We start from the raw sequence: 27459 nt of genomic DNA, 5'->3' as shown, positions 1-27459 counted from the left end.
CGCAGTGCACGTCGGGATTTGTAGGACAAGGTGCGCTTGGGTCCCGTGAGCCCCCGGGCGGCGCAGTGCACGTCGGGATTTGTAGGACAAGGTGCGCTTGGGTCCCGTGAGCCCCCGGGCGGCGCAGTGCACGTCGGGCGTTGGAGTTCAGCCGAGTGACCCCTTGCGGTCCCCGGCGCCCTCTCCGGAGCGGGTGTCCGGGCGCAGACGCCGACGACCAGGCCGCTCGGCCGTGGCGGGGCGCGTGCGCAGACGGCCGGGCCGGCGGACGCTGGAGGCGCCGGGGAGCAGGGTAGGTGGCCCGCGGGGTCGCCTCCCACCGGCCCCTCCTGCGCGCTGCGGCCGAGGGAGCGCCGGGGACTGGGGCGCGCGGGTCACGGGAGCGGCGGGGTCTCCGGGCGGCCGGGGGACTCCGCGGGGCGACGCTGCGCGGGGCCGGGGCGGAACCGCGGGGCAGCCGTCGTGCAGAGGTGCGGCGGGCGGGGCGGCCGGCAGGGGTCGCGGGGGTCCGCAGACGCGCGGCCCGGGGCGGTCGGAGGCCGAGGACTGCCCCGCAGGGGTGAAGAGGGAGCGCGGGGCGGACGGACCTTCGCCCACCCGCCCCCGGCCTGGGCGCCCGAGTCGCCGGCGACCCCGGGGCCCGGAGCGGCCGACGCAGGGGGAGCTGGCGGCCGGCGGGAGGCCGCGAGGGCCGGCGCGGAAGCTTCTGGAACGAGACGTGGAGGCGGGGCGGGGGGGTCGCCCGGGTCCGGCGAGTTCGAGGCCGCGCGGACGCTGGGCGGGACGGACGGGCCGGCGCTCCGGGGGCCGCTGTCCAGCCGCGCGGACTCCGCCGGGCCGGGGTCGGGGCCGGGACTCGGCGGGGCCGGTGAGGTGCCCGCGGCGGGCGGAAGCCTCGGGAGCGGGGGACGCGGGGCGCGGGCCGGACGGTGCGGGTCAGCAGGGCCCGGGGCGCGGGGACCCCGGCGGGGGCGGAGACGGGGCGGGGACCGGTCGGGGCCGGGGCGCAGTGTCCTCGGGGCGCGCGGCCGGCGGGGCTTTCCGAGCGGCGGCCGCGGCCCGGACGGACGTGCGGGGAGGGTGGCGGCGTGAGGGCGAGGGAGGGAGACGGGAGGGCGGGCCGGAGAGCCCCGACCGGGTCGCGGGGCTTGGGACCCGGCGGGAGGCCCCGGACGGCCCCGGGGCGGCGGGAGCGCGACGCGCGGAGGAGGACGGAGCCGCCCGCGCCGGCGTGAAGACCCGGGAGCGCGTGGGGGGCGCGGACCGACTCCGCCCCCGCCGGCTGTCCGCGCCGAGGGACCGGTCGGCGTCCCGGGCTGCCCCGCTGCCCCAGCGGACGTTCTGTCGTGGTCAGAGCCTGGGCGGGGGCGCCGGGGGCTCCGTCGGGGAAGCGTCTGCCTTCGGCTGCGTCATGATGTCGGGGTCCTGGGGTCGGGCCCCGCGTCGGGCCCTGCTCGGTGGAGAGCCCGCTTCTCGCTCTCCCCCTGCGAGCCGCTCCCCGGCGTGTGCTCTCTCTCGTCAAACAAATAAAACCTTGGGACGCCTGCGTGGCTCAGTGGGTTGGGCAGCTGCCTTCGGCTCAGGTCGTGGCTCAGTGGGTTGGGCAGCTGCCTTCGGCTCAGGTCGTGGCTCAGTGGGTTGGGCAGCTGCCTTCGGCTCAGGTCATGATCCCGGCGGCCTGGGATCGAGTCCCGCATCGGGCTCCTTGCTCCGCAGGGAGCCTGCTTCTCCCTCTGCCTCTGCCTGCCTCTCTGCCTGCCTGTGCTCGCTCTCTCCCCCTTTCTCTCTCTCTCTGATAAATGAATAAAATCTTTAAATAAATAAATAAATAAACAAATAAAAACCTTTAAAAAAAACAAAAACAAAAAACCCTTTTTTTTGTTTGTTTTTTTTTTTTTCATTTTGTGTCTGGGCAGTCTTGGTGCCCAGGTTATATAGATGATTTTTCACAGTTGAAATGTTTTAGACTTTTCCTATAGTTCAGAGATTTAAAAAACATCTTAATTGGGTTGTCCCTGTTTTCATTCAGGAGTTTTATGTACCTTGACAGAGTGAAACAGTGGAACACCACGACCCCAGAGCTGCTGACTTTCCTCGACGCCCTCGGGAGAGGGCTGTGAGCTGGAGGGGCAGGCCTGGGCTGACACGGGCCTTCCTTAGTTGATGTGGATTCGGCCCGTCAGAGCGCGTTCTGTCCCTGTCATTTTCTAGCTTATGAGACATTATTTCTTTCTAGAAAGCTTTATGCCGGTTCCTCTTTCTACCAACTGCGACGTGTGAAGCCCGCGCGGTCTCTGTTCCGAGCCCGCGGTCATCGTTTTAGTCGCAGCGACTTTCTGGAGAAACCTGGGAGGCGTGACTCGCGCTGCTGTCCCTGTCGTGAGAATCCCTTTCCTGTTCCTTCTGGCAGCAGACGTGTTTCGGGCTGAGCCTAGACCCAGGGCGGCTGCTGCTCACACCGAGCCAGTGCCCTGTGCGGCGAGGCACTTGGGATGGACGGAGAAGGGCGGCTTGTCTGGCTTCCCCCCACCCACTTGGTAACAACACAGTAACGATTCAAGCCACTTGGCCGGGCTGGGTCCGTGTTCTCCTGTGCCTCTTTTTCTAGAGTGTCCAGTGTGTTGTTCTTTACACTGTTGATACAACCGTTTGGTCGTGTGTTAGAAGTTCTAAGAGGTGTTGATCAGGAAAAGTCCCTCAAGACCAGACACGAGATCTTTCAGGCGTCTGCCAACATTTACTTGGTGCAGATCCGTCAGCTGCGTGACTCGGGTGCAGCACGCTGGCTCCCTAACAGCGTGCCGGACTGTTGATTCATTCTGGAGGTTCTAAGAGTGCCACACTGATGGGCGCCTGGTTGGCTCAGTGGTTAAGCCGCTGCCTTCCGCTCGGGTCATGATCTCGGGGTCCTGGGATCGAGTCCCGCGTCGGGCTCTCTGCTCAGCGGGGAGCCTGCTTCCTCCTCTCTCTCTCTCTGCCTGCCTCTCTGCCTGCTTGTGATTTCTCTCTGTCAAATAAATAAATAAAATCTTTAAAAAAAAAAAAAAAAAAGAGTGCCACACTGAACTTTTTGTGGAAGCAGAATCCGCAGAATCCACATAACATAAAATTGGGTACTTTCAAGTGTGTGATCCAGTGGTCTTAAGTTCACCCACAGTACTGTGCTACCGCCACCTCTGCTGAGCTCCAGACCACTTCACAACCTTCAGGGAAACCCCACACTCATTGCGGGGTCACTCCCCACTCCGCACTCCCCGCCAGGCCTCGGACAGCCCCTGCGCTGCTTCTGTCTGGAGACTGGCCTGTCCGGGTAGTTCCTGTAATGGACACGACATCTGGCCTTGCAGGTCTGACTTCTTTCACTTGGTGTAACGTCTTCAAACTTCATCCACATCGTAGCGTTTTTTAGCATCTTGTTCATTTTTATGACTGAGGTTCATTGTTTATGGGCACCAAATTTTATTTTATAACCATGACAGAAATTTAAAATCTAGCGCAGATGCGATTTGCCTCGTACAGATGCTACGAGCGTCACTAAGTGACGCGCGGGTGGGTGTTGGACATCGCTCTCCACTGTGGTTTCTGAGGGCCTTGGCATTACCTACGTTCCGTCAGGGAGGCCGTCACCTTCAGCAGAGACGCCACTCTCCTTCTGTCAGCCTACTGTCAACGCATATGAGATCTGTCCTGATTTAGCTAAATTCGATTGTGCCAGAAAATACAACTTCAGGCTCTTTGTCTAGTTCTTTCCATTGGCTCAGTTTCAGGAAATAACGTACAGAATATGTATTCTATATATTTCCCTAGAATCTAGATTAGGGTTAGAAAGTATAGCCCACAGACTCATTTCACATGTGTCTAAATGAAGTTTTTTTGGTACACGGCTCCCCGGCCATTGGCGCGTTGCGGAACTGGGTGGCTGCGACAGAGACGAGCCCCTCATCTGCCTTACTGGGTCTTCTAACTTAAGTCTCACCTCCCTTGCCCTCTGAAAAACCAGTCGATAGGCTTCATTGATCTGTGAAAAACCCCAAGTTTTATGCAAAACCACATGTTTTGCTGGAGAGAGGATCTGAGATTTTCTCCAGTTTCTAGGAGGGACCCAAGACCCCAGGTGACCAACAGCCCATGCTCCAGGCGGCCCGTGTTCTGCCTCCTCGGTGCTTCTGAGAGCTGCTAGAACAGGGTCCTCTGGGTACGTTAAAAAATTGCTGGAGCCCAAAGACTTTTTGTTTATGTGAGTTGTAGCCATTGGGATTTACTGTTTTAGAAGTGACAATGGAAAGTTTAAAAACATTTGTATATTTAAAAATAACAATAATCAGCCTTCACATATTTGTGTTACATTTTTGCAAAGATCACAAGTCACGCGTGGTCTCCACTGTGTTCCAGCGAGCATGAGAAAGGCAGATAATGGCTTGGGATTGTTGTGAAGGGAGTTTTGTCTTGGTGTAAACCCCACGATGCCCAGACCGGACCTGGGCAGCTGCGTGGTGTTCTGCTGAGGTCCTCTGCTCGAAGAAAGGGGTCCTGTCAGAAGAGGCTTTGGATGCTTGTCGTGCCATTGCGGGGTTGGCCTGGCAGAGGGGCTGTTCTGCTGCAAAGGGCAGGAGGGGCACAGGGCAGTCACCCTTCCAGGAGTGACCACAGGGGCCACTCTTTTGGGTTTCAGTGCCGGGAGGAGCTGGGTCACCTCTGGGCCACTGACAGGTTTCTAAATCTTAGGAAAACAGAATCCTGTTTTCATCTTTGGTTTGGCAACTGGGAAGCTCAGAGCCAAAGGGTTAGCCTGCGCTCAGCTCTCGGATGTGCTGTGTGTCTGAGTCTCACCCGACTTTCCACAGCAGAGCGCTGTGAGCTGTCCTTCACTCTGTGTGGCTCTGCAAACCCTCCAGTCCTTTGCTGAACAGGAGTAACTGTTGTAAGGACCTATTTAGCAAGAGGTTTCCATTAAGGTTAAACAATAACCTTGTTGTTGAACCCTTAAACTGTCGCTGCTCCCCTTCCCCCAGGGGACTTAAAAACAAGTCCTGGAAAGCAGCCCCAGGTAACAAAGCTGGAGTAGAAGGGTGGGTCAGGGGGGTGGAGACACGGATCAGTGGGGGGGGGGGGGGATCAGTGGGGGCGCACACTGTCTCCCTAGCTACCAAGGAGTATGGGCCCCGCCCTTTGGGCACCTTTTGGGCACCGATTCTGACCAAGGTGATGGGTTGGTTCAAATGTCTACTAGGGTAAATTGTAATTCAGTTGGTCACCGAGCATGACTGTGCAGCTTTCTCTGCGTGTTACAGTCTCATTGGCCACCTGTGTGCTGCCAGGCCCAACCGCATGGCCTTTGCCCTTAAAAGCTAGTCTGTGGGGGCACCTGGGTGGCTCAGTGGGTTAAGCCTCTGCCTTCAGTGCAGGTCGTGATCCCACGGTCCTGGGATCGAGTCCCGCATCGGGCTCTCTGCTCAGCGGGGAGCCTGCTTCCTCCTTTCTCTCTGCCTGCCTCTCTGCCTGCAAAAAAAAAAAGCTAGTCTGTGAAACAGAAAAAGGTCACTCTCTCTTGTAAGAGGCGTGGCCCTGAACGTTCCATTAGATTCTTGATGCTTGGCGCGAAATACAGCCTTGCTTGACCTTCGCTTTATATTAGTCTCGCTCCTTTAATCAAGGACCCATTTTGGGGGGGGCATAACTACTGTAAATCCTTTCAAGTGAAACTCTCCCTCCCGTATGGCCGGTGGAGTGTTTCAGAGCACTGGATCTGGTGCATTCGCATCTGTTGATTCACAAGGCTGGTGAGATACTTTGATTACTGCTGTCCTTCCCCCCAGGTCACCGGAGACAAGCCCAGACCTGGCTGGCCCTATCTGGAAGACCAGGCGCTGTTTTCCTTCCTTATGGACTATATATAGTACAGAGACTTGGCAGTTCCCTTGTTTACGGCCTCCCACAGCCTCTGCCCTATTTCTCCATTTATTTCTGTTTCACGCACTCAGATGTTTCTGCGCTTCGTATGATCACATTTAGTCCTCACGGGCTTTTTGTGGCTGCTCAGGGACCGTGGTGAGCAGCGCCCACCACTGTGGTCAGTTACCTGCGTATGTTCTCAGCACTGTGGCTGCTGATCTTAAACAGGGAAGACCCGAGACATTGATGTTCACACACTGTGCAGCTCTTCTGCTCAGTAGAGCCTGGAATCAACCAACGCTGAAGAGGACCCTGCAGTGGGCTTTGGTCAGGGGCCAGGCCTGGGTCCGACACCCACCCTCACTGCGTCCCTGGGGCTCCTGTGTAAAGAGGGATTTTCCCGAGACTTAGGGAAAAAATAATGTCATGTTTTGTGCAAATTGAAGGGTAGAGATCAAAGTGTACTTGGTGATCAAACACTGAATCTCATAACGTTTTGAAAGTCGCACTTTGCGTATTTGTCCTTCCGTGGCTGTCATTTCAGTCTTCAGAAGACCCTGCAGTCTTCCCAACTGATGAAGAGTGAGACGTGTCGTCCCCGAGTTCTGCGGTGAGGCTGACCCAGGGGAAACAGCCAAGTCCAGCGAGAGCACCAGCAGCAGTCATGGGATGCTGAAGCTCTGGTCCGGTGGTGTTGGCTTTCCTGCTGCGTACACAGAGGTCATCTCGGAAGAGCAGGGGCCCGGGTTTATGGCATTTCCTCCCCGTGGCCTGCCGCATAGCGCAGGATGAGCGGAAAGTAGTCGTGGCCACAGACGACTTTTTGCAGAACCAGACTCTTGCCTCCAGGCACCCATGAGAAGCGGGGTGGACAGGAAGAAGCTGGAGCAGCTGTACGACAGGTACAAAGGTAAGGCGGCCGGGGAGCGGGGCAGGCGGCCGCAGCTTGCTTCCAGCTCCGGGGAACGGAGGGCGTCGTCTGGCTTCTGGTGCTGAGTTCTCAAGACCTCCAGAAGGTTCTTCCTCCTCTTTCTGGACTCAGCTGCAGCATCCAGCCTGTTGGAAGGGAACGTGGACCGGTGACCGAGAGCGGCGGGGCTGGGGTGATGGGACAGGGGTCTGCCCACACCGCGGAGACGAGGCCGCCCTGGGCGGGGTCCGTGACGCGCACGACGTGCCGCAGCACCGTGTCCTCGCCGTGCGGGGTGCTGTCCCGGGCACACTGCTGTGTGAGCTGGAGGGTTCTGGGGAGGAGGCAGGTGAAGAAGTAACTCCGGCCCCAGGGCAGAAGTCCCCCTTTCTGCTCACACCGTGCAGCCGCGCCGCGGGCCCGGAGCCCCTGCACTGTTGAGGAAGCACAGGGGAAAGCTGCTACCAAGGAAACGATGGCGCTGTGCATTGGGGACCGGTGCTGTTTCTTTGAAATCAGCACTTGGAATGGAGCTTTTCCTGTCAGAACACGACTGACCGTGCTGCCGGAGTCGGTCCCTGCGACGGGGCTGCTCACGTCGGAGCCCCCGGCGGGACGTCAGGTGGCGTCTCACGTGTCCGTCGGCACTGGAGACCGTGGCAACAACTAGCCAGGGTTTATCTGTTTTTTCTTTCTACCGGTTCCTGAGGTTAACCTTCTATTAACAGAATTTAAAGACAAAAACAAAAACCTCGGGGCGCCTGGGTGGCTCAGTGGGTTAAGCTGCTGCCTTCGGCTCGGGTCATGATCTCAGGGTCCTGGGATCGAGTCCCGCATCGGGCTCTCTGCTCAGCGGGGAGCCTGCTTCCCTCTCTCTCTCTCTGTCTGCCTCTCCATCTACTTGTGATTTCTCTGTCAAATAAATAAATAAAATCTTTAAAAAAAAAAAAAAAACCTCATTTAAACAAGTATTAACCCAAACAGAATAACTCCTGGGCTTTAAATTCTTATTTATGTATTCTTTTCTTATTTATTTATTTATAAAGATTTATTTATTTATTTGACAGACAGATCACAAGTAGGCAGAGAGGCAGGCAGAGGGGGAGGGGGAAGCAGGCTCCCCGCTGAGCAGAGAGCCCGATGCGGGACTTGATCCCAGGACCCCGAGATCATGACCTGAGCTGAAGGCAGAGGCTTGACCCACTGAGCCACGCAGGTGCCCGTCTTTTTTTTTTTTTAAATCCTTGGCACAAAAACATACTTTGATAGACCAGATTTGTTTGAAAAATGAACCTTGGTTTTCAAAATGAAAAATCATTGTTTTTAATAAGCTTTAATATGCTTTAAGTTTTTTTGGCTAAGTTAATTGTGGAGCTAATTTTGTGAATCATGTGCTATGCACATTCCTGAAGTGATTCTTTTTTTTTTTTTTTTTTTTTTTGACAGAGAGAGAGAGCAGGATCACAGATCACAAGTAGGTAGAGAGGCAGGCAGAGAGAGAAGAGGAAGCCCGACGCAGGGCTTGATCCCAGGACCCCGGGATCATGACCTGAGCAGAAGGCAGAGGCTTCACCCACTGAGCCACCCAGCGCCCCTCCTTAAGTGATTCAAATATGTCTTTAAAAAAAATACTTAGTGAGAGCTGCTTCTGTAGTTTAAGCAGCATCTTTTTATCATTTAATTTTATTCATGCACTTTCATTTAAAGTGGACACATTATGCAGTCATCTTGGGGTCTAGAAATAAATATGTTGTTCAAAGACTGGAGAAGATGAGTCTGTTGTTATGTTAATGTATGCAAATGAGCGAGCATCTCCGCAGCTCCTTTAACATAGTTCCCAGTGCACCTGAGATTTACCAGCGGGCACTGAGGGCAGGTGTGCCCTTCGGGGCATCTGGGACTGTGGGAGCTCTGGGCAATGGGAAAGGTGAGGAGCAGAGGCCACTGGACGGCTGTTCTCTCCTTATATGGGCAACAGGCTGCAGGAAGCCTGTGCTCTCATTTGTTTAAATTACAGCATACCTTTTATTTTATTTTATTTTGGTGACGACATGTTTATAAAAATGTAGCATATAGTACTTAAGTGACCACAGTTAAATTTTGTATGATGGAAGAAAAGTGTATCACATTTAATCTTCATTTGAGCAAAGAAGCTACAAATTTTCTATTGGTACCTTCCGAACAGCCAACAGAATTAACATGTGAGTCATTCTGTTGGAAATTACTCGTCCTAGTTTAGTGAGGTCTCACTGAGATTTTTCTAAGAGATTTTACTATATGATTTTCTGATAAAGAAACTCTAAATTTCTTAATTTCATTTCTAAACCAGAAATGGGAAGTGAGGAAGTCCTGAGTTTCTAAGCTATTAAATGTGGATGCGTGAACTAAATGATTTTGCAACCTAAATGTACAGTAGCACTAAAATTATAGCAAATGAAATCACTTTAAAAAGAAAAACATCAGTTTCTTGTTTTGGCAGTGTTGTGGCAAAAACTTCCAATATTGTAAACACTTTATAGATGCAGTATTTTTTTTTTTAATTGCAGATTTCTTAAAATTTCTAAGTAATCTCTGCACCCAGTGTAGGGCTCAAACTTACGACCTTGACCTAAGAGTCACAAGTTCCCCACCTCGGCGCCCCCAATGCAGTGGTTTTGGTAGAGTTTGCCTTTGGGCAAACTAGGATTGTGTAAACCGGAATTTGTATTTTACTTTACGGAAATCAAATATTTTTGAAATGATGAAGTCTTCTCAAAGAAGCTGCAGTACTCTTTTTTTCCTTCTCCTGAAGTCCAGTAACCTTGATGTTTAAAATAGGGCTTTTATCTGGGTAAATTACTCTTTATTGCTGTTCCACGCACAGTAAGAAACCGTGTTCCATCGGTTGACGTCTCCAAGACACTTGCTCGGGCTGGGACTCTAACCACCCGTTAGTGCTACTTTTCAAAACAGCAAAATTTCTTTCTCTCTTGATTTTAACTGTAGACCCACAAGATGAAAATAAAATCGGAATTGACGGGATTCAGCAGTTTTGTGATGACCTGAGCCTAGATCCTGCCAGTGTCAGCGTTTTGGTCATAGCCTGGAGGTTCGGGGCGGCGACGCAGTGCGAATTTAGCAAAAAGGAGTTTATGGCCGGTATGACAGAGCTTGGGTGAGTAAATTGGTCTTGGTTTAAATGTTTTTAAAAAGGATGGTACTTTCAACATTATTTTTCAACAACCTATAAACATTAATTTCAAATTAATTTATTTTCTGTGCGTATCTTATAAATTTTTTGTGCCTCTAATCTGCTCTATTAAGCCTTTCCAAGTAAAGTTTTATTTAATACTTTAATTCAGATTAATCCCTTTTGTAATTTACTTTTTTCTTTTTAAATCTTATCGTTCCAGTTTTGAATGTACAGCAGACATCAGGGTGTTTTTGTTTGTTTTCAGCCATTCATTTCTGGATTCTGTGTCCTAAATGTTATTATTTGTGTTGCTATGTTAATCATCAATAAAATATCATTTTGGTTTGCTTGTAACACTTCTCTGTTCTACTCACAGGGTGGGAATAAAAACTTCATTAATAACTTAAGATGTTTCTCACTTGTCAGTTAAGTTGGAGAAGTAAATGAAAGCATGTGACACAAATGTCTTCTGATCCTTAAGCTTACTGAGCTATCTCATAGGGTAGTATAAATGCCAACTTGCTTGCCTTGCTGATACTGTGATATTTCAGTGTTGACAGCTTAAACTAGCTTATTTTTAGCTGCTGAAGGAGCTGGAAAGTCTAAGTTAAACATGTTCTTAAGGCGTGGATTATACAGCATCCCAGGGGAAAAAATAGAACATTCATTTTTTCTACTAAACTGATAAATGTGTGATATTTCTCAGCCTTGTCTGTGAGATGACAGACATTTGCAGGACTTACCCTATTGCCGCTGGTTGTGTAAAACCAAGCCGAAGACGTCACGGTGACCCTGCGCGACAACATGTGGCTTCATGTTCTGTGCGCCAGGAACGCCGCGGAGGACTCAGGGAATGTTTGGGATGGAAACACCTGTTAAAGCAGCATTCTCTCGGCGCCGGGCTGCCGGAAGCTCCCCCAGGTGGGAGATTTGGGAATTAAGTGCTTCTTCTGGAAACACTTACTGCCATTTCTTAGGCATTATCTAGAAATATGTCGTACAGGTAAATTTATAAAAGTCCTATTATCCTACTAAGTGTTAAAAGTTAAAAAAAACATATTTTAAAGATTTTGAGTGTGAACCTTCCCAAAACGTGTTGGACAAATTCATGCCTCCCTATGCGGAGTACACAGAGTGTGACTGAAGATTGTAAGTTAGCACTGAGCAGAGGGGCTGCGCTCCGCGTCTCACAGGGCGGGTGAAAGGGACGGCCCTCTGTAGGTCTCTGTAGACCGGGTGCGCAGTGCAGTGCTTAGTACGTCGTAGAGACATCCTCGGTGCTTTTAGGGATGTAAAAGGTGGTTGTCATCTCAGTAGCACTAAGCCTTAAAAAATATTTTGGGTTTACGTCGGCTCCGTTACTATTTTTCACACATTTCCCCAGCCATTAACAGTGGTTGGAACACCTGCATTTAACAGTTGATGCTACATCCTTGCTCTGGAGGCTTGCGGATTCGTAAGTGATCTGAGTAAATGTTAAGAGATTCCTTGACGTCGTCGTGAAAACAAGAAGTGGACGCGCTGTGGACCCGCTTCTGGACTGCGTTGTACTCGGTGGGCCTCCCTGTGGCCCGCGGCACACAGGCTTTGCTCCTGTAGCACTGCACAAGTCTCGCAGCAAAGTCGTGGAGTCTTCCTACTTCCATCTGAAGATTGCTTGTCGGTGTTTGTCATTCCGATGGAGAGAGAAGATTCCTTTTAGCCGCTGACACTGAAGTTACCGGGTGAGCCTGAGACCACGTCTGCTCGGGCCCCACGTGCGAGCCCGGGCCGTGGCTAGAGATCGTGCGGGCTGGCTTGCACTCCTGTACAGGACACGGAATGCTCTAAAGTTTTCAGCAAAATGTGGGAGAATGTCTTCATTAAAACCCAGATCAAGGGACAGATTTTTAGAGAAGGGATAAAAAGCACTAGCCGTAACGGATAAATGGCTGAGTTGGGCTTCGGTACAATTAAGAGCTCTCCTTAAGAAAAGACACTATTAAAAAGGCAGAACAGTGGGAGAAAATACTTGCTCTCTTTGTGTGTGTTACAATCATTATAAAAATGGTAGTGTGTAATTTATGTCTAATTCCTAACAGAGTAAGAATAAAGTGATAAAAAATTCAACCCAGAAGAACATGAGATAAAGAAAGAACATAAGGAAAATCAGCTGAACGTAGGACAAGCAGCAAACGCACGTGGAATGGAGGCCTGGAAGTTGATGGGTCAGCATTTACCTGATCGCATGAAATGTAGGTGAACTAAATCCTGGATGGATTTTAGAAAATAACTATTGTGGATATGTTTACCATAGATGTGGTTAAAACATCAGGACACAGAACAATTTGAAGGATAAAAGTTGATGGAATTTGCAAACATTTAAGCAAAAAAAATTGGGTGTGGCTATGTCAATATTAAAATAAGCTTTAAAACAAGAAGTAATTCTAGGGATAATGAAGGACGTTTCATTATGGGGAAAGGTCTATTTCACATGGAAGGCAATGAATTATTTAAAGCAAAAACAAGCACTAAAGAGAAAGATACAAATCTACAATCAAAATGGGGAATTCTCACACACATCTTAGCAACTGATAGAATGAGGAGGTGAAAAATCACTAAGGAAATAGGAAATTTGGGCGGCGCGACCAATGGCCTAATGGACATACTTGGAACATGGCTTTTGATATTGAAGAACGCATACTCTTTTCAGAAGAGTAGACAGTTTATAAAATATGGATTACAAACTGTACTGTAAAACAAGTTGCAACAAATTTCAAAGGATTAAAATGATACAATGTATGTTCTGACCACAATACAGTTAAGGTAGAACAAAAAGATAACTTGATAGGTTGAAATGTGTGTGGTAATCGTATAGTCCTGAACAACCGTTGGGAGGAAGAAGATGTTACAGTGGAAATTAGAAAATACTTTGAATCATGAAGAAAATGCTACACGTGAAAACTTGCAGAATTCAACTTCTTAAATGCATATTTTAGAAGGAAGAGTTGAAAATCAGTAAAGAAAGCATCCATCTCAAGCAGTAGAAAAAGAACAGGAAAATTAAACTCAAAGAGTACAGAGGGAATTAATTTTCTTAAACAGGCAGTAGTTTAAGGAAATAGAAATGAAACTAAAAGACAGGATCCATAAAGCCAGAAGTTTTCCATTTGAAAACACTTACAAAAATACTAGGTAACAAATAACCAACATGGAATGAAAAAGGAGACATCCCCGTAGATCTTATAGATGGTGCAATGTAAGAATATATTACCAACAGCCCTCTGCTAGTAAATGTGAAAAACTGGGTGCAAGAGAGGAGTTCTCTTAAAAATACAATTTACTGAAATGGACACATAAGTAGTTCTGTAGCTCTTAAATTTGAACTTGTAATTTAAAACCTTCTCAAAAAGAAAACAAATGGCCAGGATTGGTGCACCAGCACATCCTACAAAACACTTAATGAAGAGAATACCACCAACTTTGTCATGACAAAGTTTGTTATAGCCCAGGATTGTGAGATTTGTTTAACATTACAAAATCAATCAGTGTCCTGTATTAACAACAGAAAAGGGAGAGTTATCTCAAATCCATAAAATGGGTTTGATAAAATTCAATTCCATTCATAATTTTTTTACTTGAAAAATTGAAAAAAAATTTTTTTAATTTAAAAAAAGAGAGAATTTGGCACAAACCAGGAATACAAGGGACTGTCCTTAAGCTGACCTCCAATTCCTGCCAGATCCTACAGGATATATATGTAACTGGAACATGAATGCCTACTTTTATCAGCGTTGAACAGGAGGTGTTAGCTGGTCTGATCCATAGGTAGAATGTTCGAATCAATAAGTGAGTTTAGCCAGACTGCAGGACCAAAGATCAGCAAACAAAAATCAGTCTTATTTTAAGAATGCTGAATGCAACAACACAACGAAGCAAAGTGAATTTTAAAAAATTTTTAAATTGTTTTCAGTAGCATCAGAAATACAAAACTCCTAGGATAAATCTGATTAAAGATGTGTGCTACCTCCAGAGAATAAATAACTCAATGAGACACAGGAAACCTGAATAAATAGGGACATGAACTCATTCGTAGATTGGAACAGTCAGTATTTTATCCCTAAATTTGTCTTTGAACTCAGTGAACTATCAGTCAAAACCCCAATAAGTAGTAGTTTGTGTAATTTGACAGATGGATTTGGAATGTGTATGAAAATGCAGGCAGGACTAGCCAGCAGTTCTTAGCAAGGGGAGGGTTTACTCTCTAAGCTGATTAGGACTTTTCAAGCTACAGTAATTAAGACTACAGGGCACTACTGCGGAGGTAATTGGGCCAGTGGGACAGGGCAGGGAACAAGAAACAAATCCATGTACACAGGCACCCAGACGTATCGCCAAGGCAGCACTTCAGAGCAGTGAGGAAAGAAACCTTTTCAGTACACATTTCTGTGAGCCTTGGCTACTCACGCGGAGGAAAACTTACCCTGATCCCTACCTCACGCCGTGTGTAAAAAATCAGTTCCCAGTGGATCGTAGTTGTCTGTGTGAAAGCCTAAAGGCAAAAGAAGCCTCTGGGAAAATCAAGGAGGAGAATATCTTTTGATGACCATGCTATAGGGAAAATCTGAACACAGCAAGCAAACACTGTGGAAAGGAAGACTGATAGGATGTATGCTAAAAGAACTGATCGTCAAGAAACACCACCAAGGAAGTGAAAAGGCAGTCCGTGTTCTGGGAGAGAGAACGTCAACCAAGCTTAGCTGACAAAGGCTTGTATCCTTCATATGTAAAGAAAGCCTGGGAAACAATAGGAAAAAGATACCTAACTGAAAATGGGCAGGAGGCTTGATAGGCACTTCACAAAAGAGAATTTCCAAATAGCCAATCACAGCACAAGGCTTACTGACGTATGGGAAGTAGAGGTTAAAACTACAGCCGACTGAAACGGCTAAGGTAAGACAATCACATGTAACAGCGGAAACGGGGTGAACAGGAGCCCTGCTGTCCTGCTGGTGGGGACGTGAGGCGGACAGTTTCTGGAGACAGTGTGATACCACATCCCTGGAGGTTTGTGGACCTGGTGACCCAGCCGGCCCAGTGGGGCTTGTGCCTAACCCAGCACACGTACGTGTGCGCCAGGATGCATGTACGGAGACCCTTTTAACAGCCGTCTTTGTTATCAGAAAACTAGAAACAGCCAGAATAGTTACCACCAGTGGGACACGTAAGTTAGGAAATCTGAATGCAGGGCCGTGCGCCTCAGCACAGAGGACTTCCCTGAGCCGGCAGACCGGGGCCTCATAGACTCAGCACGGAAATCACACCGTGAGTTCCGTGACTGACAGAGTCGGGGCAGCTAACTGTTAAGCACTGCTCGTTTGGGGGTGATGCAGGCACGTGGGAGGGCCCGGAGCAGCCCCCCAGAGGGAAGGCCAGTGCTGGGAAAGGCGCTGCCCCAACCACCCTCCTTGGGGGTCCCGGGAGCTGTAGGCCTGCACCTCCTGGGCTCACGGCCACTGCCGTCCGGCGTTCTGCCCCCTGCGAAGCCCCGCCAAGTGGGGCCACGCATCTCCGCGGCCTGCTCGTACTTTTCTGTGCCGCGGAGTCGAGCTACAAAGACATCTTTTACGGTTTCTTATTCTAGACTTCTGCTCTAAAGGCTTTTTTAATACTCTTATAATTTAAAAAAAAAAGATTTTGTTTATTTGAGAGAGAGAGAGCATGCACATGGGACAGGGAGAACAGGAGCGGGGGAGGGGCAAAGAGAGGGGGAAGCAGCTCCCCGCCCCACAGGGAGCCCGATGCGGGGCTCGATCCCAGGACCCTGAGACCATGACCTGAGCCGAAGGCAGACGCTTCACTAAGCCCCCTAGGCGCCCCACTTTTTAATTTTTTTTTTTTTTTTTTAAAGATTTTATTTATTTATTTGACAGACAGAAATCACAAGTAGGCAGAAAGGCAGGTCGAGAGAGAGGAGGAAGCAGGCTCCCCGCTGAGCAGAGAGCCCGATGCGGGGCTCGATCCCAGGACTCTGGGATCATGACCTGAGCCGAAGGCAGAGGCTTTAACCCACTGAGCCACCCAGGCGTCCCCACTTTTTAATATTTTAAAGGTTGTTGACTTCTTGGAGGAAAATCCAGTTTTATTATTTATCTATTTACTTATTTTAAGGTAATTTATTTTTTAAAATCCAGTCTAATTGATGTATTATTCTAGTAGTTTCAGGTGAACCACGGAGCGATTAAACAGTCGTGCACCTGACTCAGCGCTCCTCCTGATAAGTGCCCGTGGTCTCACCCCGTCCCCACCTGGAAAAGCCGGTTTTCCAGCAGCGGCTCTGTGTCCCATCTTGCTCGGAGTTTTGAGCTGAGCCGGAAGGAAGTGACCCCAAGCGGAGGAGCTCGCAGGCCGGCCCAGGGGCTCGGTGCCACGGGGGGGGGGGCAGAGGGGTCCGCCCGATGTGCCTGTCTGTCATCAGGGCCTGGGCCTGCGTGTGGGTGAAAGCGGGCCTGTGCTCCAGCTCGCACAGGGAAGGCAAGCAGTCGTGGGCTTTGTTTTTTCCTTTATTTCTAGTTAGGGTGTAACACGTAGTGTAGAGTTCACCCACCGACCACCTACAGGTTGGAGGGTCGGTGTCTGAGCAGAGCTGTGTGGCCGTCACCACAGGCGGTTCTGGAATGCTGGGGTCCATTTTGCGGGGTCAGGAAGCCCGCCAGTGGTCTGCCTCCCGGACCCGAGCCTCGGGCCGCTGCAGCCCGTGGGAAGGCGCGGCTGCCTCGGCCACGGCGCGCTCTGTCTCTCCCCGCAGGTGCGACAGCACGGAGAAGCTGCGGGCCCTTCTGCCAAGACTGGAGCAGGAGCTGAAGGACCCGGTCAAGTTTAAGGACTTTTATCAGTTTACCTTTTCCTTCGCTAAAAACCCCGGGCAGAAGGGTTTAGGTGAGTGTAAAGTCCACCGTCACGAGAAGTCACATCCTCGTGAGACCGAGAGGGGTCTGACCAGCCCCGTGTCGGTCCTGCCCCGCAGGGCTCCGCCGTAGCGGTCTCCTCCTGGCCCGCCGGGCCGGGCCGCCCTCCACCCCCGCCACGCAGTGGTCACTCTCCACTTCTGGGTGTCAGTGTTTAAATGTCAAAATGTAAACTGATTTGCAAATGCTCCCTGTTCTGTTGCATTGACTCACAGGTCAGAGAAATCAATCGTGTTGACAGAGTGTTTGCCTCAGGAGGTGCGTGACCCGCGGAGTCCAGGACCCAGGAGTCCTGTCCTGGTCTGGAGGCAGAACACGGTTCTGATGGGCCCCGGGTCACATGTCCATGCTTCTTGCCAAGTCGAACAGTTGTGCTGTAATATAACTTATTTTGGGAAATTCCTAACTTAAATTTTCAGTCTGTTTTGGTTTTTTTGAGGGCTTTATTCTGCTTATTTTCATTTATTTATCCTCCTGAGTACCATATAATTTATTTCTGTTTAATGTAACAGATATGGTTAGTTCAGTAAAATGTCTTACAGGTTTAGAGCCGGGCCTTACATGGTCTTTAAATAGGCTTCAGCAGGTGCATTAGAATGTTTTGAAGAAGCCGCTCTCAAATATAAAGCACTATTATAAAGTAACCAGATTTAAGTAGGAAACCAAAAGAGGCTTGAGAATCGATGGATAGAAAATCCCACTGGAGACCGCTGATCTCAGGGCCCAATTTCACTCATGCACGTTTGCAGGCGTGTGAGCCATGTGCATGTGAGCCTTCTGACCCCGTGCGTGTGAGCCTCCTGGCCCCGTGCGTGTGAGCCTCCTGGCCCCGTGTGTGTGAGCCTCCTGACCCCGTGCGTGTGAGCCTCCTGACCCCGTGCGTGTGAGCCTCCTGGCCCCGTGTGTGTGAGCCTCCTGACCCCGTGCGTGTGAGCCTCCTGGCCCCGTGCGTGTGAGCCTCCTGGCCCCGTGCGTGTGAGCCTCCTGACCCCGTGCGTGTGAGCCTCCTGACCCCGTGCGTGTGAGCCTCCTGGCCCCGTGTGTGTGAGCCTCCTGACCCCGTGCGTGTGAGCCTCCTGACCCCGTGCGTGTGAGCCTCCTGACCCCGTGCGTGTGAGCCTCCTGGCCCCTTCTGTCTCGGACGCTCTTCCTTCTTTCAGCACATGAAATGCAGGTGCACGTTGAGAGGGTTTCTGTCCAAGAATGGGGGGCGCTCTTCTGTGCCAGAGCCGGGGCGGGGAACAAGCTACTCTGTCCCAGAGTTGGGGAGGGGTGAGGCTCTTCTGTCTCAGAATGGGGGTGGCAGGCTTTTCTGTCTCAGAACAGGACCGGGCGGGGGAGGGCGGGCAGGCTCTTCGGTCCCCCGGGGGAGTGGAGTGGTGTGACTTTGGTCAAGCTCACTGTGACCATTGGCTGATTGGAACGTGGTCTTGCCCTGTGCGGTGGGGTCTCGATGACATCAGCCCCTGCCTTTTGCTCTCGCTCTGACACAGACAACGTCCGCCTCCTACCTGCCTGCCTCAGAGCCGGCTGGAAAGACTCCGTCCGCGGCCCTGGCTGTCTGAGGACACTTTGCACCTCCGCTTTGCTTTCGTCTGAAAGATTGCGGCTCTGTTCCCAGCGGTACAGACTTACACACCCGGAAAATTCCATCCTCGTGGCTGTTACCACCGTGGCACCGTGGCAGGGTCAGGGGGCCGCCAGGGAAGGTAGTGTGGTGTATATGGATGGCTTCCGAGGTGTGCATGGCCCTCAGAGGGGCCGTCTGCAAAAGAGGCAGAGGCTGGGCGAAGGCCGGGGTCCCAGGCCGCTTCCTGAATCACCTGCCCTGCCATCTGGGCTAGCAGGCCTGGACGGCCAGCCTCTGGTTTATCCAGCAGAAGGAGTAGTGCATTTTAATTATGTTAGGACAGCTAAGAAAAATGGGTAAAACACTAACTGCCTCCATGACACCCCATAAGGTGGCTGGTCCGCTGTGCCGTGGTGCTGGTGCTTGCCTGGGGCTGTCCCTGGCCGGCGCAGACGCGCCTTCCGGCCTCTGGGGAGACTGTAGGCCGTGAGGGCCGTCTGCGTCGGCTCGCCTCGGCCAGCTTCTGTTGGGGACGCCCGCTGCTGCTTCTGCGACTGCCCACATCCGTCTGCCTGCCGTGGCCACCTCTGTCGTTCTGTCACGTCTGACGTGGAGGACGCTGGCGAGGCGATGCGTCACTCCCAGCGGCACGGCTCATCTAGGGACGGCCGGACAAGCGCTTGCTTCTGTGCCTCTTTCCCAGGCCGAGATCGCGGGCCGTTTCCCCGGCGTCCTTGGGAAAAGCCTCGCAGCTCGCGGCTCGCTCTGCCGCACGAGCTGCCTTCCCCGTCCGCCGCTTTCCCTCGAGCCCCTGCCCGTCGGGCCTCCTTGCCGGGTCCTCCTCCTGACCTAGCTCTTTCCGAAGCCGCCGCTCCCGCTTCCGGTTCCCGAGCTTCGTCCTCGCCCGCGTCTCCGCGCACGTGGCTGTTCTCCCGCGCCTGGTCTGTGCCGGGTCGACTTAATTCCTCTTACGACAGTGTTCTCCAGACTCCGCATGGCTGCGTGGTGTCCCTCCTTCTGAGGCTGAAAGACGGTCCCCACGCATGCCACGTTTTGCTCACACGCTTCTCCACGGCGACACTCGGGTCGCGTCCGACTCTCACCCGCCGTGAGGAGCGCTGCCGTGCACGCAGCTTGTCGCTTGGCTGCTCGAGCCCCTGCTTCTCCGCTCCGGGCCTTGTTGGCACACGGGTGACTGCGGGCTGTGCCGCGAGGCCGTGCTGAGGTTCCCGAGGAGCCGCTGGACTGTTTCCACCGGGCCCTCTTGACCTTGACGCTGGCCGAGCAGTGGCGCCGTCTCCACGCCTTTGCCCTCACCGGTTACTTTCTGGGGGTTTCGATGGGGTTTTCCCAGTTTTTACGGTAGCCCTAATAGGTATGCCCAAGACTACTCTTTTATGGGCTGACATTTTACTTGTGGAACTAAAACTTTTGCTTTACCATCTCTGTTCCGATCCATTCCTTTCTCGGAGGCTGAGGCGAAGCAACTGTTAGAGTTTACAGACTGTGGCTAGCGGTGCTGTGAGTGCATCGGGCCCGGCGTTGCCGGGCTTTTCTGGAGACCGACGCTCGGTGCTGGAGGGTCTGGCTGGGCTCGTGCTCTGCCCGCGGGCACCTGTAAGAAGGCCCTCGATTGGGAAGGACTGGCACCCTTTCTGCTGTCGGGCAGGATTTCTTCCTAAGCTGCTTTTCTTCTCCTGACTTCTGTTTCCTGCTTTTCCCTGTGTCATACTACCGGAACCAGAAATGCTCCTTCCGTGCGCTCCTCAAATTTGGCTAATTCAGGTCTGAGCTAATTATTATGCTTCCAAAGGGAAGCTTTGGTAGTGCTTTGTTTGGAGCAGCTTAATTCTTGGATCTTATTTCATTTCGGTTTTCAAAGTGATGATTAGTTTGATCCAAATTTCAAAATGGCAGCAGTTACTCTTGGCTGTGAAATGGTGGCCCTTGTGTCTGCTTCATTCTGTCACCGTAGGGTCTTCAGCGTAGCTAAGTTTCCATTAGAAATGTTTATTTGTACGTGTTGATACTTTGCAACATACGGGATTCTTCCCTTTTGATGTTCGAAGGAAAACGGCTGCGTTCACGGGCAGGGCAGGTGCCGCTTGCGAGAACGTCTGTCTGACGATTGCCGGGCCACCTTGCCGGGGCGGAGAACCAGGATGGAACTCGCCCAGCGTGACTTTTTATCTTGGGCCATGCACAGCGAGATCCGCAGACCCGCAAGCCGGCATCACCTGGGGGTCCGCCGGGAGTGCGGGCTCTCGCCCTGTGCCTCACACGTGCCCAGCTCCTCAGAGCGTGGTGGCCTCCTGCAGCGGTCATCTCTTGTTCTGCCGGATTCTCTGGGCCACAGATTTAGGCAGAACTCCGCCCACGGCTCTTCTGTGCCAGCGTTGGTGAGGAGTTCACGGAGTGGTCTCCTGGCCTGCAGGCCCTCCCCGAGGGGAAGGGGCAGAGATGGAGGCAGGGCAGGGCCCGGGGTAGGGGGGTGCATCTCTGTTGACAATCTTTCAGAGTCACGAGGGTCTCCGTGTTCGACCGAGGGCAGCAGGCAGGGCTAGCAAGCCATCTCCTCTGTCCCGTGCGGCCAGTCTGCAGACTTCCTGGCCATCTCTTTCTCATTAAGACTCCAGCGTATTTAAGACTGAGAAAGTCTGTATTGACTTTAAACGGGGGGAATGTAGGCATTTTATTTAAAGTTGGTGCTACTCATACTTTGCTTTGCTTCTGCGGTTTTCCTGGGCATCTCAGGTGACGGCTTCACTTTCCTGTCTGACTCTTGTTTAACCCCTGCACCCCGCGTGGCGCTCAGACTCGCAGCCCTGAGACCAGGAGTCGCACGTTCAACCGACTGCGCCGTCCAGGTGTCCCTGCACTCCTGCTTCAGTCAGTTGCCCTTGTGGGACCAACCAAGAATTAGATGAAAATTTTCTGAAAAGTGGCTAGTTCGGTATTTTGCATTTAAAAGAATCCATTACCTTAAGTTTTTATTTGTCTGTTTTTCACATTAGTGCGTCCTGATGTTTGGACGTAAACACGTAATTAGGAAACCGTTTCATCACGACTGTGCTTTGTTGTGCACCTGAGATGAAAGGTTTTCCGCTCCAACGGGCAGGCTCAGCTCAGCCTCTTAATGCACTTGCTACGTCAAGCGTGCAGGAAGAAAAGATGTTTAAGTTACAGTAAGCAGAGAATGAGTCAGTATTCCAAAAACTGGGGCTTAGGATAGCATTTCCTACAGTCCTAAACTCCAGCAACCCTGTTCTGTAAGACACCGTCTTCCCCTGAGCCGTGCAGTGAGGGTCCGTGTCGGGGAAGACGGACAGTGTGAACTCTGATACCCAGGCTGGAGCTAAGTGTCCGTCAGTGGACATTTTCTCCCCAGCCGTGGCCTTGAGAAAGGTGGAGACCTCGTAGCGTGCGGCTGACCTCTGAGTCTGACTCTTTCCGCTCCTGTGGTGGCGAATGGCAGGGCCACTTGGGAGGCCCTGGTAATAAACAACGTGTGCAAACGGTGTCCAGGCCGGTCCAGTCCGGTGTGAGGAAAGCCTGACGTATACGAGGATGCGTGTCTCTGGCACCGGTGTGACGACCGTTCGCACGTCTGAGTCACGGACGCGTAGACCCCCGAGCTCTCACATCACCGTTGCAGGAACATCTGTTCTGTAGGGGTTGGGCCTCATCTCACCCTTGGGGGAGAGTGCGGCGTTTTAGTGATTGAGTGAGTACCAGTGTGGTAGGAAGTGGTCATGTTTTGGGCAGTGGAAAGAGAAATTGGGATTTATTAACTGCTCTTTCTCTTTTTTGCCAGATTTAGAGATGGCTGTTGCATACTGGAATTTAGTCTTACCTGGGAGGTTTAAATTTTTAGATCTCTGGAACTCCTTCTTATTGGTAAGTGTCCTCCTGGCCCTTGCTGTGTGTGCCCAGTGGGAGGGGTTAGCCGATCACGAGGCTGTGTTGTCTGATTGAGGTGTTCCGGACGGGTGCTGGGTCATGGGAGTTCCGAACAGTGGCCACAAGGCCACGCTGCCGTGCAGAGCCACGGAGCTCCAGGCAGGGCTGTCCCAAGGCCGGTGTCCGATCAGTTCAGAGAGCCACGCACAGACGCCCCAGGCAGGCTTTCAGATGCCCTACAGACCTGGGCCGTCCCCCATCCGCCACCTTTTCTGAGGGGCACGAACTAATCCTGTGCTTCCTCCGAGAAGCCTGGAATCGCTGAAGAACGCATCAGGCACACACGCCCTGGACAATGACCCTGGGCCCAGACTGGGCTGTTACCCGGTGTGCAGCACGCTCGTAGTCTGACACATTTTTAAACGTGGTTTTGAAGCCCAGAAGGAAAAAGGAGGACTAGCTGGGCCCTTGGGAGACGGCCTGTCTGTGCTGCAGGCGGGCCTCTGAGCAGCGCTGGGCCTCAGCGGGGCGGCCTCTCCTCGCCGGGAGGAGCACGGCAAGCAGGTGTCCTGGTGCGAAGCGTGTGGAGCCTGGGGTCTTGCTGCAGGATAGTCCATGACGTCACTGTGCCCAGACCTACCGTGTCACTTCCTCCATGAACGTGTGAGGGGGCGGGCCTTCTTGCAGCACAGACCCCGGCCCAGCCGGGGCCCAGCCTCCCCTAGGGGTCCCGTGTGATTAGGGGCCTCCTTGAAGCGGCGTGGGGAAGCCAAGGCGCCCATCACGTTGACTCTGCTCCGCCAATTACTAGTTTGGGACCCGCGACCTCCATGGCCGACGTTCCCAGAGATGGGGTGGCAGGCGGCACCTTAGGAACGTCCCCAGAGCCCTGACAGGAGAGCAGGTAGAATCTCGGTGGAATGTCCCAGGGCACGGGGGCCGCTGCTGAGTCCAGGCCTGACGTGTGGCTTTAGAGAAATGCACAAAGACTGGTTGAGTGGGGTGCGGGGTCCCTTGAGAGAGGAGCGCTATGCAGCCCTGGGGGGTCGGAGAGGACCATGCCTGCCGGGCGTGTGGGCAGGACCCCCGGGGGCCGCCTGCAGCTCAGGTAGTGAATCTCGTGCTTTTCGACCATCCCCCATCCTGGCATAGAGGGAAATAAATCGTGTTCAACTGCAGTTGCCTCTTGTCCTGCACTGGGTCTGAACCAGTGGGCGTGAGGTAGGCATGGAAAGGATCTGATTGAAATATAATCTTGGCATTTTACATTTTATTCTGTTTTAACTAAGTCTGCTCTTGCCTGTTTGCCCGCCGGCCCTGTGCAGTTCCAGATTCATCCGGAAGCCTCCACTGTCCCTAACATCCAGCAGCGCATGTGGTGCTGCTTGGTCCGCGCCAGACTGCGGGCCCGGCCAACTGGACGGTCGGACTCTGCAGGGTCAGGTCTGTTTCTCACATCTGCGGTTCTTTCTCTCACGTATTAGGAACATCACAAACGATCAATCCCAAGGGACACTTGGAACCTTCTGCTGGATTTTGGAAACATGATTGCAGATGACATGTCTAACTATGACGAAGAAGGTACGGGACGTCCTGCAGTTTCAGATGGTGGCCAGAACCGCGGCCGTGCGGGCTGCCCGTCCCTGCCCCCGGGGTGCCGGCCAGTGCCCCCCCCACCCCCGGCTCCAGGCCCGCGGGCTCCGTGCAGTGGGGGTGACGGCAGTAATGATAGCCCCACTCTCGTGCGTCTGTCAGCCTCACAAAGGAAGAAGAGGGCTTCAGATGCGGTTTCAATCCAGAGGAGAGCGTCCCCTAAACTAAAGCATTTCCAAGGGGGCCGTGCGGGGGGTCCTGTGGCCAAGCTGCACCCCCCCGACCACCACACCATCCTGTCTTACCTCCCCTCATGCTGCTGACGTGGGTCTAAAGATTCCAGCGGGAACTTGACACACCCACGACTCCGTATCTCGTGGTGCCTCCGCCACCTGTCTCAGGACAGCCCATCAGGGAGCGCTTGCGGGCCCGCCATCCCGGGTGCCGTGCCACACTGGGGAGGGAGGCACAGTCTCGGCGTCCAACCTGGGGGCGGCCTCTGGGGCGCCTCCTCACGTCCCTGCTCTCGGGGCTGCTCAGTGAAGGCTCACCGCCCAGGCGTGCATGTCTGTGGTTGTCCTCCGCCCGGGCACAGAGCGGCCGCTTGTCGACCGTGTGTGAGTGGATGGGTGCATGGTTGGCCATAGGCAGAAGCCCAGCTCCCGGGAGCTTAGCTGCAGTGGCGAGACGTGGCTCATGTGCAGAGAAGGAGCTTACAGTGAGCGCGTGTCTGCCGGCGGGGGGGTCCCAGAATCTGAAGTGGTCCGGGCCACGGGGGATATGGGGGCGGCCCGGGCTGGGGGGCGGCCCGGGCTGGAGGGCGGCCCCGGGAGAAAAGGACACCCAGCTCTGGCCAGAGCAGGAAAAGTGGGTTTCACTGGCCGATTCCTTCAGAGTAACAGGCTGGGACACTTAAACTCACTTGAGCTCTTGGAATGCAGACATCGACTGTAAGAGAATGGTCTGAATATAGAGCTGTTGGTCTAAACTGTTGATTTAAAAAGAAAAAAAAAAAAGCCTGTGTGTTTGCTTTCATGTAGGAGCATGGCCTGTGCTCATTGATGATTTCGTGGAGTACGCACGGCCGGTCATCACGGACGCCAAACGCAGCCCTTTCTAGGCAGAAGAGTACGATCCGTCGAGATGCCGAGAGGAGGTGCTTCCCGCACGGGGACGCTTCGCCGGTCACTGTGCCCAGGACGCTGGCCCTGGCAGTCGCTCTCACCAGCCAGGGTGCTGGATTGACCTCCCCGGGCTGCAGAAAGGGCTGAGCCGGATGCCGGAAGGAGCACCTCAGAAGACGCTGCTTTGGACGCCAGCCGTGGCGTCCAGCCCGCTTTAGGAGTCCAGTTAGTCAGTCCCCGTCCGTCCGATGAGGGGACCGCTGCATGGTCTGTATGCTACTTGAGAAAAAGGAACTGGAGCTGTTTGCAGAGTGGCCAGGCCTTCTGCTGTGTTCGTGATGTACCGTATTGCCAGCGGTGACTGCGGCTCCCACCGGCTGCCCGTCACCCCTGTCACCTCCTGAAGACGTGCGACCGTGTCCTCGGCGGTGCCGTGCACTTCTGCTAGTCAGAGCTGGTGCCCGGCTGCCCTTACGAGCCTCTGGCAGGGCTGCCAACATTTTATAAACCTACCTGGTGCCGGGAATTCAAGATTTCTATTTTCTGAATTACCAAATATCTAGATTTATTAGATCTATTTTTATTCTAATTCCCCATAGATGCTCACATGAAAGTCACTCGGTGGTTCTCGGTGTGTGACGCACACATGGGCTGTGACTCCAGGGACGCAGTTGTCAACTGCTGACAAGTCGTGGGTCTTTTCCTTCCAACGTCATTTGAATGAGTTTCCTAAAAAGTTTTGTAAAGTATGTTTTTTAAACAAATGTATTTTATAACATTTAAAAAGACATTTTTCCATATAAATCTTTTCTTTCACAAGCAATGGGTTATACGTTGGAACGGCACGAGGGTTGTTTCCTGGCTGCGGTCTGGGAGGCCCGCTGCCCACCCCAGGGCCGCGTGCGTGTTGCCAACGTCTCGTCACCTGTCACCCGTGTGGAGACCTCCACCTCGTTTCCGCCAGAAGCCCGAGCTCGGCAAGCACGGTCTGACTCTTCGTTGTCTGCTGGCAGAGGAGACTGTCCCACGGGGCCCACAGCCGGCCGGCCGAACGTGGAAGGCCCGTCTGGAGAAAGCTGCGTGTTCTAAAAATCACAGTGTGGACCCTGCCTCGTGCAGAAGGAGCTTCGCGTCACAAGTTCGTGGGACAGACGAGTTGGTGTCACTTCACAGGAGGGAGGACATTCGCTTCGGGTCTTCCGTATGTGGACAGTGTCCTGCCATGTGTGCTTGAGTTGGCGTTTCCAGAAGCATCCGGGCCAGCGGGGGTTTGCACACCTGCTGTGTGTGGACTGGGTGTACTTTGGGAGAGGAGTCTTTCACAGAGACAGCAGGCTGTGGAGGGGAGGAAAGAGGGCTCGGGGCCTGGACGCCAACGTCAGGGCCGGGGTGGCCCCTCGTGAGACTCACGACCGAGTCATGCAGCTTCTCCTGGGCCTGCACATCTGCCGCTGCCCGGGGACAGACAGGGTCGTCTCTGCTTGTGAGCCGGGGTTTCTGAGAGAGCCCTGGTTTTGTAGAATTATCACCTCCTCAAGTTTAAGGCATCCTTTGGGGTCACGGCTTCCTACCAGGTAAATGTTCTGCTCCGACGAGGCCGCGGAGCATGGTCATCTCGCACAGACCCTGGGGTCCACGGCAGCTGCTACTTCTCAAGACTCAGCGTGGCAGGGCTCCCGTGGCCGCTTGTGGGGACGCAGCCGAACCCTGGGGCTCAGGCAGAGGCTCTGCAGAGAGCCGGCAGCTTTTTCTTCTGTGTATTTAAGGCATGCTTGTGTGCAAGTGCCAGGAGCTTCAGAAACATTAAAATAAATTATTTTCTCTGGTGTGGGGAGGTCTGTTCTCGATTGCTCAGATGCTGGGTGCCCCGGGACCCCCAGGAGCCCAGCCCCTCTCAGGACACCCCCCGTGTGCGGCCTGCACCCCTGCTTAGATGGTCGTGTCCCACAGCGGACAGCCAGGCCAGCTGCTCCCCTTTCTGTCACCAGAGTGTGCCCACTAAGTGCTTGTTTCCATTGAAGATGAGAGAGGCTTTCCCTGAGCTATGGGCTCCTGTACCAGAACCCCAGGAGCGTGCACTGTGAGCGGACGGGAATGCAGCGAGCAGCCGCGTGTAAGAGGCGTAGGGAAGACACAGAGGACACGGGCGCGTCTTCCCAGTCGGAGGCACGACTGAGCGCGGCAGTCCGGCTGCATGGGGGGGGGGGTGCCTGCGGTTTCGTGAGCTGCCGCAGGCGGTGGGCAGTGCCCACACAGGCCGGACAGCGTGGGGCCGCTCCTGGCTGCTTCACAGAAGGTTCCCACGGCTTCAGAGCCAGCAGAAGGGATGGGCCACGGACCATGCTGCCCTC

At 53.1% G+C, this 27459-nt stretch overlaps 1 protein-coding gene across 3 annotated transcripts; it reads left to right on the top strand.

Annotated features, from left to right (window-relative positions):
* The first annotated feature begins 84 nt into the window (after positions 1-84).
* Positions 85-26936, top strand: DCUN1D2 (defective in cullin neddylation 1 domain containing 2). 3 transcript variants are annotated; one of them, XM_082701201.1, is made up of 7 exons: positions 112-292; positions 6437-6802; positions 9788-9956; positions 16762-16892; positions 22306-22388; positions 23876-23972; positions 25025-26936. In XM_082701201.1, the coding sequence occupies exons 2-7, from the start codon at positions 6748-6750 to the stop codon at positions 25102-25104; spliced, it is 615 nt and encodes a 204-aa protein (XP_082557327.1). In that variant the 5' UTR covers positions 112-292; positions 6437-6747; the 3' UTR covers positions 25105-26936. The 3 variants fall into 3 exon arrangements, with proteins under 3 accessions (XP_082557326.1, XP_082557327.1, XP_082557328.1); XM_082701202.1 differs by lacking the exons at positions 112-292; positions 6437-6802 and adding exons at positions 7870-8018; positions 8249-8437; XM_082701200.1 differs by lacking the exons at positions 22306-22388; positions 23876-23972; positions 25025-26936 and adding an exon at positions 18415-19416 and having other exon boundaries at positions 85-292.
* The last annotated feature ends 523 nt before the right edge of the window (positions 26937-27459 follow it).

Source organism: Mustela nivalis (genome assembly GCF_964662115.1).
Source record: "Mustela nivalis genome assembly, chromosome: 15".
NCBI lineage: Eukaryota > Metazoa > Chordata > Mammalia > Carnivora > Mustelidae > Mustela > Mustela nivalis.
The sequence above is the reverse complement of the archived record's forward strand: the minus strand, read 5'-3'. Positions and strand labels throughout refer to the sequence as shown.